The sequence below is a fragment of the Alnus glutinosa genome, chromosome 2 (assembly GCF_958979055.1).
Source record: "Alnus glutinosa chromosome 2, dhAlnGlut1.1, whole genome shotgun sequence".
NCBI lineage: Eukaryota > Viridiplantae > Streptophyta > Magnoliopsida > Fagales > Betulaceae > Alnus > Alnus glutinosa.
In genome coordinates this window covers 292,981-311,048 of record NC_084887.1, presented here as the reverse complement: position 1 = coordinate 311,048, position 18,068 = coordinate 292,981, and the positions used below count along the sequence as shown (strand labels likewise).

Here is an 18,068-nt window from a genome sequence, read left to right as displayed (position 1 = left end):
GTCAGCAATAGGGAGGAAACCAAGACCAAAGCCCTTAACTTGAGCCAACCCTATTTCCTATAATACAAGAGACAGTATACTCTCATTATATTTTTAATTAAATATTTCTTATACAATAAATGCATTTGTTATAGACTTATAGTCAAAACAAATTAATAAAATAAAAATAAATTTAATCATTTTAAAAAATACTTTTTAACAAATTTAAACAAAAACATTTGTTGACAAGAGATGGAGAATAACAAACAAGAGCAGGACTCTATCCCCTGTTTTACACCAACTTCAAGGAGCTTACAAGATGAAAGTCAAAATACAAATTACTGTTTTTATCATCCCTTTGATGTACATAGCTCGTCAATATTTTCAAACTACACTCATTGTAAGCAAAGTCCTTAGAGATTAGGGTTTAAATAATACGAACCAAGCCCGGCTGTGAGGTGCGTATGCTTTTGCCACCAAAATAATCTGTTTGAATATTTTCTTTCAAAAAGAAAGATCATTTCCTCCAAACATGAAATCCTGCATCAAAAGCCCCTTCTAAATCCTTTGAAAAATGTAATCCTACAAGCTCGTTCATACTACATTCCCATTGTCATATGTCCAACGCTCTCCCTCGTTTACAGTTTCGTCTCCATTGTTTGTGTCTTCACTTTGAATGCACTTCTTGCTGCCACATCTGTCTTTCAAGATTCCCCCAATACGATTACCTGAAGCACCAGCCTGAATTGCTTCTATGTACAACACCTTCACCAAATTCCTAAAGCGACGTCGGAAGGTTGGTATCCGGGACATTGAAGCTACAATTCCCTGTAGTCTGACAAGAGGGAGAGGGAGAGGGGGAAGCAAAATTATTTGCCTAGTTTGGAGGTACATTAGAAAATTATGGCCATGGCTTTTTTATGTTCAAATAGGAATCACTGATGAAATAGAAGAGCTAAAGTTTTCTTGAGTAAATCGCGGATAATTCTTATAATTTTCGATTAAATGCACACTGAGATTTTTATTTCTAATGGAAAAGACATGAGCACTTGGTCCATTTCAGATACAATATTAAAAAGTGTACCTTCTAATAATGGATTGCAACTGTGCTCTTCTGACTTTGTCACTGGATGCAAATTCAGTGTCATCCCACTCCTCCGGCTTTTCATTTCTGCCTCTCATAACAAGCTCTCTCAGGCAGATTTCTTCATTTTCATCCAGTTGGAGTCCCTTTATTTGCTCTTTCATGATTAATAGGGGCTCAATGAACCACTCGAACACTTTATCCCTTGGCCCGTTCATCCTCGTCAACTCCACTCCGTCGGCTGGAAAATTCGATTGCATGATCATGACTAGACCTCTAGATACGTATGTGTATGTATGGACAAAAGTTTGAGAGACATACAGATCACCAACCCAGATGAGTTGGACTTTGCTGATGCAAGCAGGCACTGTAATATAGACCAAGCAGGTAATTGAATGCCCAACTTCTTACAATTACCCTTCAGAATGCATTCCTCAATGTCCTTGACAGTTATCAGACCATCATGGAGGAGAATCCGACCATTAACCTCGCAGGATTTAAACAACCAATCCCATACCTGTAACATTGACAAAATCAACGAAATCTACACAAGGCTGGCTTGATACTGAATAGAAGAAGCACCTCATGAGTTCTTACCTGCATAGGTCTGTATTGTTGAATTGTCCACTTCAAAGTTCTTGATTTCTCCGAGATGAGTTTTGAAGTGCATGGGCTCTCCCTCCCATTTTTTGAGTCGATGTTATGATTGTCACCTGGCTTTTTTTTCTCAGAGTTGGGGCTCATGTTTCTACGGTATTTAGGCCTGGCTGTCAACAATTTTACAGAATCAAATGAATCCATATTTATACTCACGAGCCATAAAAACAACTTGAATACGGCGGAATCTAAGAAAAAAAAAATTCATTGCAACAAAATGTACCGCGGAAGGCAGGATCCCCCCCTCAAGGCGAGTAAATCATTTACATATTCATCGAACAGTGAAACCACAGCCACGGTGTACACAAGTCCCAATTGCAGCGAGCCTTCCTGGAAAAATCCTTTCAAATAAAACTTCAAACCCAATACAAATTCATCAACATATAAATTTCTTACAACATCAAAACCTAAATTCTCTGACATGATGAGAAAAGCGACTTATGACAGACCTGATAGACAATAACTCCGCTGTAGAGTCCCAAAAAAAAGCTTGAGACAATAGCACCTATCACGCCTCCCACAACAGCCAAAGGCCATAAGATGATAGCAAGGCCAGCAAATGGAACACATACTGTCTCCAGGAATGGTCCTTCTCTCCCAATCAAATCTTCTAGCAGCCTCTTCCAGCCCTTGAATAGCATGTAAGGGCTTTTCCACAGAGCAACAGTGGTAATTAAAAGCATATCTACTGGCACACCAATCAGGCTTGCTAGCAAACAACTAGGCAATTTTGATAATCTAGCAAGGCAAAAATGCAATATGTCTTAAAGAATCTGTCACCATACAGCATAGGACCAAAAAGAATATTTCTCACTTTATGTCCATAGGCTTTTCATCCGGAAGCACGGTCTCAATTAGCTCATCCATGTACGAGAAGTATGAGTGGAAGCAAAAGTCTGTGAAATCCTGCACTACCATGCAGCCTCCTTTAATCGTGGACCACCAACCATCCTGTTGTAAAAAAAGGAAGCTACCCAGATGAATTGCTAAAACTTAAGGACAACTCAATTTAGCAAAGCTTTATACTAGCTATTTTGTGACACCCTAGAAAGTTGATCTTACATTGGAAAAATAAATTGCCTACACTGGATTGATGCATTATAAAGATGCTAATGTATGTCATGTATGTGAAGTCCTACATTGATTCATTGCTCAGTGAGATTGGGTTTTATAAATGATTATAGTAAATTTCAATTGCAATTTGACTAGTCTTTTTGGAGTGATAGTACAGATATGGCTAGCATTTTTCCTAGGTCATTACATTTTTGATACAAATAAGCCAAAAGGTTAAAGATATTGATACGATGAAATTTTTAGCAATTAAGAAATTTTAGTTAAAACCTTTATCATGCTTATAAGAATAAGTCAGGAACTTTACCAGCTCTTGGTTGGGTATTCCTTATTAGAATCTCATATAATAGACAAAGCTGTGATATTATAGCAGAATTAGTTGCATTTATGTATTTACAAATGCATCACACACAAAAAGGTGGTTCACTATGTCTCTTCAAGAGAAACGAGCACAGCTTAACCGAAGTAAAAAACCATTTCCATCCAAAAGGCACATAAAAAAAAAATGTTTGAGAATAACATTGTAATAACCCCAATCCTAAGCTAAGGTAATTTATAGGCCTAGCCCAATTAGATCGGCTTAGAGAGTGCAGTCTGTGCAGACCCATTATTAGGTGGAATTATCTTAGTGAGTAGATCAAAACAAAGATTACGCGTAAAATAAATAATTTAATTTTAGGGTTACATACTTTTTTGGTACACATAGTTTGCCTTGGTATCAAATAGCCACCTCAGTTTACAAAAGCATCACAAATGGTACATGCGGACATCTTATAACAAAGTTGGTCCCTCCGTCCATATTCCTTCAAAAAACCTACCGGCCTGCCACGCCAAGGCATATCAAAGCGCGACAAGTGTCCCCCATGCCACATTATTTTGCCATGTCAACATGTTGGGTTTTCATGGTTGGGGATATTTCTTACTGAGCATTTCCGCTCACCCTTTTTATTTTGTTTTCATGTTACGAGCATGAAGTCATAGGGGCAAGAGAGGAACATAGGAGATCAATATAGTTCAACACGAAACTTTACTTTTTTTAAGTAAGTGCAGTTACACAAGTAAAACCTTTATTGTTGTTATGGATCTTTAATAAGTGTCAACGGTTTGGAACTATTTTTTACCAAGTGTTTCTGCATTTAATGACAATTTTCAATTAATGTTATTTCCTTATCATGCATTTATTTCTGCTTTTAGTTAATTGCTCTAGTAGACCTAGTAGTACTTTGCAGTTTGCGCCTCTAAGATGTTAAACCTCATGATACAGCTGCCACAGCAACTGTATCCATTGAAGATCACAACGACATCACACAGCATCCTGCACCCGCATATCATGCTACCACAGGAAGTAAACCAAGACAGCATCCTGGGAATCTCCATGCAGCTGCAAATCATGTTCAATCTCTAACAGCCGCATATCATGCCAATCACCCAATCAAGCATGCTGTCAAAGGAAACATATCAAGCCAGCCTCATGCAGCCCATCACAAGCTCATGCTTGCCCTCAAAGGCAACTCTTGAAGGCTCAAATCAGCAAGTCTACACTTGCCTTACTCTCCAAGATTCCTGGACCATAGGCGTGATCCGCACACATTTGAATTACAGCACACTTGAGGAAAGATTGGAAGAGACTTTCCTTCTATTCCTATCTCAGCATAATCACTTAACAATTCTGTCGTTATTGTAAAGCTTTTCCTTTTTATGTAGCATCGTGTAAAACAGTATTAATACTGTGTAAACTATTCAATCAATATCAAGCAAGAAATTCCGTTACTCAATTCTTTTCATAAGAGACTAAGATGACGAACCTAACCCAAAAGGGCCGGGTGCGTTACAGATGTAGTATCGGAGCAAAGGTTATAAGGTTCTATTTAGAGTCTGCTTTTAGTAATTGAGTCAATGTTAACGAACTAACGCCGCGGTGTTTGTTCCGTTTATGGATCCGCCTGTTGAACACAACGCTCGCCGCAACAAATCGGAGACTTTAACTTTGACAGAGCACAAGGCTAGAAGTAGATCCAAGAGTTGTTGACACCCTAACCAGAAAATGAGTGGATATACTCGTTGCAGGAATAAATGCGAACGTTGGGATGACACAAGTAATTGTGGAGGCGAGGAGCATAGCAGTTTGAATCGTCTAACTGCCAGTACACCCCTATTATGAAAGGCAACACAACGTCATGGTGGCTGACAAACCGGCTCAAAAAGACAAAGTAATTGAGCAATGTTCCAAACAACACTAACGATTAGATAGTGTGAGATGCTACCTTCGAGCTAGCAATCGAAGAGAAGCGGTGGTGGACTGTGAAGAAGGATCACCTCTTGCAAGAGTTAGGGAAATGGCCTCCATCGTGTGGATCGACTTCAAGAAGATTTCCTGGATCGCTTCCTTCCATTTAGGTCTGGTTGGCCAAGGCTTGGGAATTTCACCAACCTCACTTGGATATTGATAAATGGTATGCGCCACAGGGTTCATGGTAGGGTGGACAACAAGCAGAGGAAATCCCTGCCATGGGAGGAACTCCACGACACTCTCAAAGATTGCTCGACTTACCTTCGGACAAGGAGATTATTCTCACATTTATCTTCTCTGGGACGTTGTGCCAACTTAGGGACATTCATCTAGACGAGTCAGCTTAGTTAAAAACAATAGGGATAAGAGTACCCGACCTAGTGTATATTCAGGGGAAGGAAACCTGACTTGAGGAATTTTAGTCCCGTGGTTAAGATAAAGATCAAAATGGACTTTCTAGCTACAGATAGAAGATAGGTTGTGAGCTATAAGTCTCCTACCCAATAGGACTAAAGTGGCAACCTGGAAGAATATCGAGGGTTAGAATTAAACTTGTGAGTTAGCTCAAGGATTTAGTATGAGTTTATTGATCAGGATTTACAGATTGTACTGCTGCATTATGGATTAAACCGGTGATATGATCTTCGTAATTGACTCGGTGACACATAATAAAGGATCCTAGAAGTTAGATATAATTGGGGCCTAATGTTTGTCATTGAGGTTTCAAAGTGTTCAGGTAAGACATGCACATGGATTTCAATAAAAAAGCTAGACCCGAAAAACAAAAACAGAGCAAAAGGCAGAAAGAAAAACTTACAAGAATGCAGTGGTAGAATTTGTCCGTGACATTCTCTCCAACAGCCTCAAAAGTTGCAAGAAGAGGCACAAAAAATCCATATCCTACTCCCCCTAAAAGGCTTCCAACAATTCCGAAGACTGGCCAAAGGACCAGAGGCACTGGCAATGAAACCAGCACCACAGCTTTCAGAACTGGCCCTAGCTTCTTGGTTCTGAAATTATTGGCCAAAAAGGTAACCAATCAGAAGCACGTGACATGAAAACATAACATGTACTTGGAATGTGAACAACCATACACATACTTCACCACACAGTAATAACTCCATACAAAATATGCAGTCCATAGCCCCAGTATAACTGCTGAGTTTCCAATCAATATGATGCCTGCTACAACCGGCCCAACAAGTGCCGCTGCCAAAGGAATTAATTGACAAACAAGATGAAAAATCCATTCAACTATGCATTTCATCAATATGAAATAAACATATATATATATATATATATATATATATACCATATAATCCATTAACCCATCACCCATTATAGCGCATGTATGTCTAATTGCTGATGCATTCAGCATTGAAATCTCTATCATATCTATGTCGTAATAGATTCTGTTTGCGCATACCAAATAAGGCTATATGTGCCCGCTTCGATTAATCATAAAAACATACAAGAAAAAGAAGAAAATAAATAAATAAATAAAGGAATGCAAAGTTACAGAGAATGAAACCTTTAAGGAGGCCGAGGACGAAGAGCAACAAGAAGAAGGGCAGGAAGGAGAGAAAGCTGCATAGCTTGGTGGAGAGCCTAGAGGGAACCTCCATGATCGAGAGGAGTACAGACAAAGAGGATCGGCTTCTCTTTTTATCTCATCGTTTGAACAACAAGCAAAAGCGCATGCAAAAGAGGAAAGAATCGGAGATCTTTTTGTTATGAAGGGGGCGGGGGGGACTGTGACACTGTAAAACGTGGCAAAAGATGGTGGCTCTGGCGACACGTGGCCACCCACGGATGCTGTAATCCGTGAACTCTCTCCAAAGAAAGTTGGGATAAACGCCACATCATGCTTTTTGGCGGGAAGGAACCGCCTTTATAGTTTATTCTAATATTGCAGTTCCAAATATCGGAATTAAATATACTTTACCCCTCCAGAATTGTACAGGTGTTAGATGTCTTTGCTTTCTAGCCGCCGACTACAACTTCTTTAAGCGAATTTTGTTAACAACTGATTTTGATTTAGCGGTTAGTTATTACATAACCGCTTTTTATAAATGATCATATTTTAGTATTTTGGGCATTTCCTAACCTTATTTTTAAGGCCTAATTTAGATGGTTTTGAACTTTCTTTTAAATAAGTAGAAGGATTCAAAATATAACAAAGCTCAAGAATATTATTATTATTATTATAATTATTATTCATGAATAAAGATTTACTTTACTAAACTCAAAACGAAAACCATATATCAAACGTGTAAAAACGTTGTTTTTCATGTATATTATTGTTATCATATATATATAAGGGTAGGCGACTAGCGTTTATTAACCGCTTCCATTGACCCTTAAAATTGCTAACTACCTTGTCTTAAGTGGTCAGGGATTTTTTCAATCCCACAAAAGCGGTTATTAGGTATAAAGCCCCACGAATTAATGGTCTTTCTTTAAAAAAAAAAGTCATAGTTATGACACGTGTCACCCACACTAAAAATTATATATTAGTATAATTATTATAAATTATAAAATTTATAAAAAAATAAAAGAAATGGATGGTCGAGCTACCCTCTTTTGGCTAAATGGCGAGTGGTGGAACCACCCCATATATGCTCAAAGGGGTGGCCTAAAGGGAGTGGTTTGGCCACTTCCCATTTAGCCAAAGGAGGTGGTTCGACCCCATCTTTTATATATATAGTTTTTATATTGTAAGCTTTGTTTGTTTTAGTGTAATATTTTATTTTATTTTTGTTAAAAACATTTTTCCTATTTTTTCAGTGTTTAGTATAACTGAAAATCATGGTCAAACAAAAAAAAAATCCAGTTAATTATGAAAATTTTCTTTAATTTCAGTAAAATAGTTTTTATTTTTTAAAACCGTAAACGATTTTTCGAATTTTAATTTTTTCCTTCTAATACACACAATCTCTCGCAAATCATTATCTATGGCCGCTGACCACCACCAGAGTTCTCCAGAATCCATCTTTGGTCAAAAGACTCCGCCATCGAACGCTGACTACTGGAGTTTTTTGAAATTTTTTGCCGGTCGCCACCACCAAAGGTTGCCAAAATCTTGTGGAATTCGCGCGGAAATTGTCGATGGATTCTATTAGAAGAGGCCAACTGAGAAGAGGAAGTGGGAGGAAGTTCTTAGGAAGAAGTTTGTGGGCTAGACAATATTTGGGACATAAATTAGCTAGCTACTGACCTTTTTTTTTCTTTTTTTTGGAGGAAGAAGTTTAACACCATAGGTGTTTTTCATATCAACGAAAAAAGATCTAGCCCCGTTTAATAATTCCCTTCCCCTCCCCTTCCATCGGGGATTATTAAACGGGGCCCTAGACCCCCAACCCCTTTTTTTTTTTTTTTTATGAACTAAAAGCTTTATAACCAAACACTTCAAACTACATTCCAGTAAAAACTAGAATCAATGTTGCAACAAACCCACCTAGTTGCTAAAAAAGTAGCAAACCAGCAAACTCAAGCTCAAAACAGAGCAACACCAACAAACAGACAAAACACAACCAAACCTATACAAACCAGAGAAAAACAAAAAAAAAAACATATCAGCAGCAGTGAACCATTCGACCTGGAAATTTGACTATCACTCTAGCTCTAACCTCCCACCTCCCACCGAATCTTGGAAATTTGACCATCACTCTGGCCCTTTTGCTAAAGCATGAACAATAAGAATACTATACCTTATCTCAAAGGAAAAAAGAAAAAGAAAAGAAAAGGTAACAACATGGGGAGATAAATAAGATTCAATGACGATTGACAAAAATATTAAGTGTAATGTGTTTTCGAACTTTAATTGTGACTATGTCTTAATTTTTGCGCAAACAAAAAAAAAAAAAAATGACAAAAATACAATTGATACAAAATTTAGAAAGAAAAAAAAAATATAAAATTAAATAGAGTAATTAATGAGGTGCACAATAATATTGGAGTTAACATCAAATGGCTTACTGACGAATAAAGGGAGAAATAAAAAACACGAACAAGTACGTGCCCCCCAAAAAAGGTTACCACCCCATTGGCCATAATTGGCCCATTGCCGTGGTGCTGGGGGATTTTTGCCCAAGTCAAGCATATGTCTCGCGGCCATTTGACCCATATCTTCTACAAAGATCTCCATACATCCACTTATTTGATATTTTTATTTTTATTTTTTTTAACATGTTCATACAAGAGGAAGAGGGGTCATTCGAACTAGCGAGATGATTGGCAATTCAGATAGCAAATATAAAAAAAGAATTTTTTGAAATTTGTTCAGATAGATGAATCTTATAAAAATTCTTACACATTTGCTTAACAATTCGAATAATAAAATTGTTAAAAAAGCTATATCCATTCTACATACCGCACATGTTGATATTGCTTTTAAAATCATCATTGGATCAAAATTTAATAACGATCTACCTTAAATTTAATAGTAATTTTAAAAGCTTAAATTGCTATTAAATTTTGATTTAATGATAATTTTAAAAGGTACATCAACTTTAAAAAAATAAATAATTAAAAAATAATTCCTGACATAATTCCATATATATATATATATATATATATATATATATATATATATATATACATATACACGATCGACCCGGCCATTAATTAGTTCTGGTCGACTAGCTTCCATGGTCGGGAGTCACGACAACAATGGGGCCTTCAAGGGACCCAAGGCTCTCCCTTTCAAAGACCTCGCGTTATGGAAAATGTTATTTAAGCAGTTCCAGAAATATAAATATAATTAAATTTTGGTTGGAAAGAAATAGGGTTTACGCGTAGGTTTGTTTTGATTCATCGGAATGTTGTTGAATATTTGACTGAACGTGACTTAAGCCCGGTTGACTCCCAAGTCAGCGGACTAATCGTGCATGTTAATCCAACAAAGACCAGTCTTTGTGGAAAATGAACGTACAGACAGAACAGTCCACACAACCAGATTAAAAGTCTAGCTAGTTCTAGGAAAGCATACAACCGTTCACATTAACGATTAACTATAAAAGGAAATTGGATTCTACTTATCAACTGCTCGACATCACTCAACAAGCCCCTCCTTCAGAGATTCCAACTTAGCCTTAGAGCTTCACCTCAAATCCCTCTTGGATGAATATATGATTCTGGAAGAATCCCTTTGGAAGCATAAATCTAGAAAACTTTGGTTGACTTGTAAGGATCTTAACACTCGATTTTTTCATACTAGCTTCCTTATACGGCGAAGGAGAAATGCTATTGATCTTCTAAAATCCCCAAATGATTGATGGATTTCAGATAGGAAATCTAATGGTGATTTTTTTGTTTCCAATTTCAAGCATCTATTTGCCTCCACAAATCCTATTGCTGACAATGAGTTACTAGATCTTTTTCATTGCTCTGTCTCTGCTGAAGAAAATGGTATGTTATGTGCTATCCCGACTGAAACTGAAATACATGCTGCACTTGCCAACCTAGGTGCCTCTAAGGCCCCTGGCCCTGATGGTTTTACGAGCAGGTAAAACTACTCTAATAAAATCAATGGTCTCTGCTCTACCTTCCTATGCCAAGAGTTCTTTTCTGTTCTCGGATGGTCTCTGTAAACAATTGGATAGGGCTTTTAAAAATTTCTGGTGTAGTTTCCCAAAGGACAAAACCCGTAATCTCTCACTCAAATCTTGGAATTCTTTATGTTTGCCAAAAGATCAAGGTGGCCTTGGATTCAGACTTATGAAAGAGGTGAATTTATCTCTGATATCAAAACTGGGATGAAAACTGCTCTCAAATCACAACAGCTTATGGGTTTCTCTTTTTCAGCAAAAGTACATCAGATATGGTAATTTCTTATCCTCTCCTCTTACATCTGGTTCTTGGATTTGGAATGGCATCAAGGCTAATCTCCTGATAAGCGTTGAATGTTTACATTCAAAGCCCCTTAATTTACAAATGTTAAACCCTAGTTTGTGTTGTTAAATAACGTGTTAATATGTTTTAGTGTTTCATCTCTTTTTTAGGTCTTAATTGAAAAACAAGAAAAAAAATCAACAAGTTAAGCCTAATGAAGATATGTGAAGATCAAGTGTTCCTGCCTAGAAGAGAAAAAATCGATCAAGTATATTCGATCGATCGACCGACATTTCCTTGAGAAAATAAATCGATCGATCTACATTCGATCGATCGAAATCTCCAAGGCAAAATAAGTCGATCGATCGACTTCGGATATTTCAGAAAGATCTGCAGATGTCGGCAGCTTTTTGTGTGGCTCAAATTCATCCTCAAGTTGTGCGGTTCTAATCAAAAGTTGTCACCATCATTTTGTGCGATTGAGAGTGATTGTTTGAGCTTGGTTTTTCGTACCAATTCCTCCATAAATAGAGGATGGACGTGTGGGTTAATAATATAGTTAGTTTAGTTGATAAATTGTATTTTGTGCATTGGAGTGATGCACTCTTTTCTTCATGTTTTCCAGAGAGCTAGTTTCAAGGTATGTTTATGCTGTAATTTAGTCTAAACTCGTTTTTATAGTAAAGTGAAGTTGGAGTTTGAGTTATTCAAGTGTTCTTTATAATTTCCTTATATTTCCAGCACTTCTTTCTTCTTCTTCCTTTTGTTTTTGTGTTATTTTATGTTGAAAACAATTCTAGAATCCTTAGATTCCAGAGCCCATAGCTTGTTCTTTAATGTTCTACTTAGAATTTCTTTTCCTTAAAGCTTGTTTTTGAGTATCTTTTTAGTTGTTAAAGTAGATTCAATAATCAAAGTTAGTAGTTTTTACATCTTATTAGTGTGGGTTGTAGTTTTTATATCCTCTAGAGTAATGGGTTCTTCTTCTTCTATAAGAGAATTCCATAACTCCATGAGTAGCTAATTTAGTTGTAGGGTGTTGATGAACTCTCTCTAAGGGCCATGGGGTAGATTGTGTTGTTCTTGGATTTCTATACAAGTGTAATGATTACATAACCTAAGGATGGTTGTGTAATGGTGCTCATGACATAATTTATGTGAATTTGATAAACTCATGCTAGGGAACACATATCTCTCCACACTCTTTCTAGTTTAATTATTGCTTAAAGGTTTTTCCATTCTAGTGTAAGTTTAGGTGGAGATTATGTGTTGAACTAAGATGATTTATGCTTTTTCCATGAATGTGTATGCTTATTAATAGACCTTATAATCCATACTAGGAAGCATGAATCATTCAACCCTAGATTTGAGTTGAATGACTTGTGTATGAATAGATGGTTTATCATTGTCTTTAACTAAAGTAATTTCATATTGAGGTCGTCGTGTGATTGACAATCATTACGCGCTCGTATTGCATTTGTGAAAGAAATCCGAGAGGAATACAATATACCATGTGCTTAAGGATTGAGTGAAATCAATGCCCTACACTTTCCTTATTCTTAGACTTTTCATTTTTACTTGTTTAGCTTAGTGTTAGAACAAAACAATCATCTTTTTCATAATTAAATTAGGTAACATTTTAGGTACTTCATAAATTGAACAACCTTCCAATCCTTGTGGTACGATACCCTCCTTAGTACTATACTACAAAGTCCCGTACTATTGCGAGTGGTTAAAAATATTAAAATCCACGTAGTTGTGAAAACCGATTAAGTGTAAAACCAAATTCCTATTTTTAAATCATCGGTTGGATCGCTACCATCTCCCTATCATATCTGATGGAGCTTGTTTTATTCCTCATAATAACTCAAGCCTTCCTATATGGTCCGCACCATGGATTCCAACATTCCCATTTTTTAAACCTATACCAAGATTGGCTTCTATCCTCTCTAATCACCCCTTAGCCATTTCTGATCTTATTCGCTCTGCAACCATATCCTGGAAGCAAAATATCTTGCATTTCTTGTTCAATCACACTACCACCTCTGAAATTTTAAAAATTCAGATTCGTTCCCACTCTGACTCCATTCTCTGGACCCCTTCAACCACTGGTGTTTTCTTAACCAAATCCACACATCACCTCATTAGCTCTTTCTCCCTTTCCACACCCTCACGTCTCCCTAAATCTTGTTGGAAAGCTCTCTGGAAACTTAAGCTGAACCATCGTTTAAAACTTTTTCTTTGGAAGATGGTCTAGAATATTGTTCCCACCAAATTTCGAATTTCTCAATCCATGCCTTCTTCTCTATCAAACACTAGTTGCTCCCTTTGCTCTTATCCCACAAACTCCCCTTCTCATCTCTTTTTTACTTGTCCCAATGCACGTGTGGTTTGGTGCCAATCTTTTTAGCCTTTGGATACAATTGCTTTAAATGTTACTAACATGACAGATTGACTCATTATTATTCTTCATCCACACCATATGTTTGGAATTCCTCCAACAGAGACTTATAGGTTCCAAATATTTGGTGTCGTTGCTTATGACTACCTTTGGTTTATCAGGAATAAAAGCTTATCATGATGGCATTATCCCGAATGCTCTTCTCATATCAACTACTATCAACAAGATAGCACTGGAACACTTTTCAGCATTGAAAACCAAACACAATAAAACTCCTGAAGTCTGGAAGAGTCCCTCCCCTCCCTATTTCAAGATAAATTATGATATTGCTATCAAAGCTTCTATTTCTGCTCAAGTTGCAGTATGCAGAGATTCTACTGATTCTATAATCAAGTGTACCTCCATTATTAGCTCACCTTACTCTGCTTTTTATGGTGAGGCTACTGCTGCTTTTCTGGCTGCTCGTTTGGCAGTTTCGTTAGGGTTTTCCTTTTTTATAATTAAGTATACATCTATGATTTTCGGTCATACAAAACACTAAAAAAATAGGAAAAATGTTTTTCATAAAAAAATCGAAGAAAGAGATGGTCGAGCCACCCTATTTTGGCTAAATGGGGAGTGGTCGAACCACCCCATATATGCTCAGAGGGGTGGCCAAAAGTGAGTGGTTTGGCCACCCCCCATTTGGCCAAAGGAGGTGGCTCGACCCTCGTCTTTTTGTTTTTATTTTGTTATATATATATTGTAAGCTTCGTTTGTTTTAGTGTAAATTTTTTTAATGAAAAACATTTTTCCTATTTTTTCAGTGTTTGGTATGACTGAAAATCATGGTCAAATCGAAAAAATTCCAGTTAACTAAGAAAATTTTCTTTAATTTCAATAAAATGGTTTTTATTTTTTAAAACCATAAACCATTTTTTCGAATTTGAATTTTTCCTTCTAATACGCACACTCTCTCTTGCAGATCATTATCTATTGCCGCTGATCACCACCGGAATTCTCCAGAATCCATCTTTGGTCAAAAGAGTCCGCCATCGAACGCCAACTACAGGAGTTTTCCGAAATTTTTTGCCAGTTGCCGCCTGCCAAAATCTACTGTGGAATTCACCAGAAGTTGTCGATGGATTCTATTAGAAGAGGCCAACACATGAGAAGAGGAAGTGGGAGGGAGTTCTTAGGAAGAAGTTTGTGGGCTACACAATATTGGGGACATAAATTAGCTACAAACTCTCTTTTTTTTTTTTTGCAACCAAAATTCCATTATATAAGTATCATTGCTCCCTTTTGCTAAAGCATGAACAATAATAATACTATACCTTATCTCAAAGGAAAAAAGAAAAAAAAAGGTAACAACATGGGGAGATAAATAAGATTCAATGACAAGTGACAAAAATATCAAGTTTAATGTGTTTTCGAACTTTTAATTGTGACAATGTCTTATGTTTTGCGCAAAATAAAAAAAATAAAAAAAATGACCAAAATACAATTGATACAAAATTTAGAAAAAAAAAAAATATAAAACTAAATAGAGTAATTAATGAGGTGCACAATAATAATGGAGTTAACATCAAATGGCTTACTGATGAATAAAGGGAGATATCAAAAACACGAACAAGTACGTGCCCCCCAAAAAAGGTTACCCCATTGGCCATTGGCCCATTGCCGTGGTGCTGGGGGAATTTTGCCCAAGTCAAGCATAAGTCTCGCGGCCATTTGACCCATATCTTCTACAAAGATCTCCATACATCCAATTATTTGATATCAAGGTGATCGGCAATTCAGATAATAAATATAAAAAAAGTATTATCTAGTTATTCTAAAAAGTGTACAAATTGTTCGAAATTTGTTTAGACAGATGAATCTTATAAAAATTCTCACTCATTTGCTTAACAATTCGGATAATAAAATTATTAAAAAAGCTATATCCATTCTACATACCGTACGAGCAATGCTGTTGTAACTTTTAAAATCATCGTTGGATTAAAATTCAATAGTAATTTTAAAAACTTGAATTATTATCAAATTTTGATTCAATGATAATTCTAAAAGGTACATCAGCTTTAAATAAATAATTAAAAAATAATTCTTAACATAATTCCATATATATATATATATATATACTTCCATACGATAGAGCCATTACTGGTCGACTTCCATGGATTAGCATTGGTCGGGATCGGAGTCACAACAACAATGGCTCTCCCTTCCAAGAACTCCGAACTGGTGTTATATATGGAAAATGTTATTTAAGCAGTTCCAGAAATATAAATATAATTAAATTTTGGTCGGAAAGAAATAGGTTTACGCGTAGGTTTGTTTTGATTCATCGGAATGTTGTTGAATATTTGACTGAACGTGACTTAACCCCGGTTGACTCCAGAGTCCAGCGGACTAATCGTGCATGTTAATCCAACAAAGACCAGTCTTTGTGGAAAATGAACGTACAGACAGAACAGAACAGTCCACATAACCAGATTAAAAGTCTAGTTCTAGGAAAGCATACAACCTTTCACATTAACGATTAACTATAAAATATAAAATGTAATAAATAAATAAATAATAATAATAATAATAAAAAGAAGAAGATTAAATATCTTCGTCATTAATTTGCATTGTCCTTGAGCGAGAAGCCTAATTAACCTAAATGGGGGCATTTAGGCGATCTTTTATGCAACAAAATTCAGTAAAAATTTAGACCTAAAAAATATTTTCTTAAAACGTAATGCGCTCTAAGAGATGAATGCTGTCAAATCTCACAGTCGGAATTAGAGAATGCAAGTATGGTCATAATATTATTGATTACATACGTGAAGTGCTAAATTGTATGCATAGTTGGCAGATTGACCATGCTAGTAGAGTAGTAAATTCTGCTGCCTATGAATTAGCCAAAGCAACTGTTAAAAGTAATAGATCAGGTATAGATAGAATAAATTCTTAATTGTATTTTTAACTTAATTTTATTAGAGCAACTTACTAGATATATCTTTATGAGTTCGGTGAAATCTAAATTATTATAAATAATAATAATAATAATGAACACAATCACGAATCGATAGAATTAAATCCCACCAATGAATATGCCCCTTTTTTTTATGTGTTGCCGTTTTTAATTTGTGTTCCTACTTGGTCAGTCCATCACAAAAAAATAAAAAAAAAATTAATAATCAGTCCATCACAGATAGGTGCCTCATAGTGTCTTTTTTACAGCTGGTTGAAAGAAAGTCGCTTTTATTTTGAAAAGTCGTTTTATATATAAACAAAATGGAATTTAATGCGATGATGATCGATGACCTGTGGTCCGACGAGACCCACACCAATCAATTTATGTACGTTACCAGTATTATTCATGTAATTTGCACAATAATAAACAAAACTATAATCATCCAGTTTGATTACAAATTGATGAACAAGGGTTGCATTAATTATATTGGATGGTGGACAAGTTATAAATCAGAAAAATGGATCTATCTCCGCTATTCTAATCCGACTCGATCACACTTAGGGGTTGATAATTTTTTATATGATCAGCAAGTCTGAAACAAATTCAACACAGAATTAAATAGTTATGGTGAAAAGGTCTGACCCGTTTAATTAAATTATTGAAACGATTTGTAAATTCGATATAAACCAACATGAAATTAGCGAGTTAGAATTAAAAAAGTATAACTCATTTAATTAAATAAGTTGAATTATCGTTAACTTATATAATCTTAAACTAAGTAATCAAGCTCAAAGTGAAGCACGTATAATGATTACAAAACAATGCAAAATCATAAACCTCCTTTCCTTGATCTCATCATAACTAATTAAGTTGGAGAACGTAGATGGATGAGAGTAGTGATGCATGCAGCCTTTTATGACTTAGCTTGTTGACTTGGGAAACTCCCCAGCAACAACTGTTAATTTGGAGTACTCTCGATCGCCTCCAAAGGCCTATAAATAGACGTATATATCCCAAAGCTACAATAACAAGTTAACAACACAATATTTCTACTCTCAATTTCTTCACCATTCTCTCCAGCCCCTACAATCATAATCACAAATTAACCAACACCATGAAGGTATATATAGAAATGGCTTTGTTTTTAACCTAATATATATTAGTAAATCAAAAAGGAAGAAACCTTTTTCTAATTGATATTCTTTCTGCAGCAAATTGTGGTGCTCAGGGTGTCCATGGATGGGCAGAGGTCTTTTTTCTGTATTATGGCTGGACAGGAGGCCCGCACCAAAGCCTTGAAGATTGCAGTTAGCGTTAAAGGTAACAATATATATCTTATCAACATGTTGTGTGTGTGTGTGTGTGTGTATATATATATATATAGTTTTTATTAATGAGATCGATCGAAATGATAAAAATTATATGTATATATTCCATTTGCAGGGGTGGAAGCGGCATGTTTGAAAGGGAAGGACAAGGAACAGATAGAGGTGAAAGGGGAAGGGATTGACACCGTCAAACTTACGACGTTGATCCGGAAGAAAGTGGGGCATGCAGATATAGTAAGCGTGAAGGAAGACAAGAAAGAAGAGAAAAAGCCTGAGGCAGTGCAAGTGCTGTGGCCGTACGTGAATGGTGTGCCTTCCTACCCAATCCACCAGGAGGACCCGTACAGTGCTCCTTGCTCCATCATGTAACTATTTACTTATCAATATATATATATATATATATGGAGAGTAATTTCCATATATATCGTTTCGATCTCTTCTGTTTCTCACGTGTTATGGATTTTCAATTAATTTTGCTGCAAACT

General features: G+C 36.1%; 2 protein-coding genes across 2 annotated transcripts; one reads left to right on the top strand and one right to left on the bottom strand.

Moving 5' to 3' along the window:
- Nucleotides 1-198: 198 nt before the first annotated feature.
- On the bottom strand, nucleotides 199-6,813 carry LOC133861412 (uncharacterized membrane protein At3g27390). The gene is made up of 10 exons (XM_062297202.1): nucleotides 6,613-6,813; nucleotides 6,182-6,290; nucleotides 5,899-6,091; nucleotides 2,535-2,671; nucleotides 2,170-2,458; nucleotides 1,944-2,050; nucleotides 1,661-1,826; nucleotides 1,385-1,580; nucleotides 1,064-1,304; nucleotides 199-814 (listed from the first exon to the last, which is right to left on the bottom strand). Exons 1-10 carry the CDS (start codon nucleotides 6,704-6,706, stop codon nucleotides 574-576), a joined length of 1,773 nt encoding a protein of 590 aa, XP_062153186.1. The 5' UTR covers nucleotides 6,707-6,813; the 3' UTR covers nucleotides 199-573.
- Nucleotides 6,814-17,281: 10,468 nt separating this feature from the next.
- LOC133861731 (disease resistance protein Pik-1-like) lies at nucleotides 17,282-18,068 on the top strand. The gene is made up of 3 exons (XM_062297528.1): nucleotides 17,282-17,375; nucleotides 17,467-17,575; nucleotides 17,699-18,068. The coding sequence occupies exons 1-3, from the start codon at nucleotides 17,370-17,372 to the stop codon at nucleotides 17,950-17,952; spliced, it is 369 nt and encodes a 122-aa protein (XP_062153512.1). The 5' UTR covers nucleotides 17,282-17,369; the 3' UTR covers nucleotides 17,953-18,068.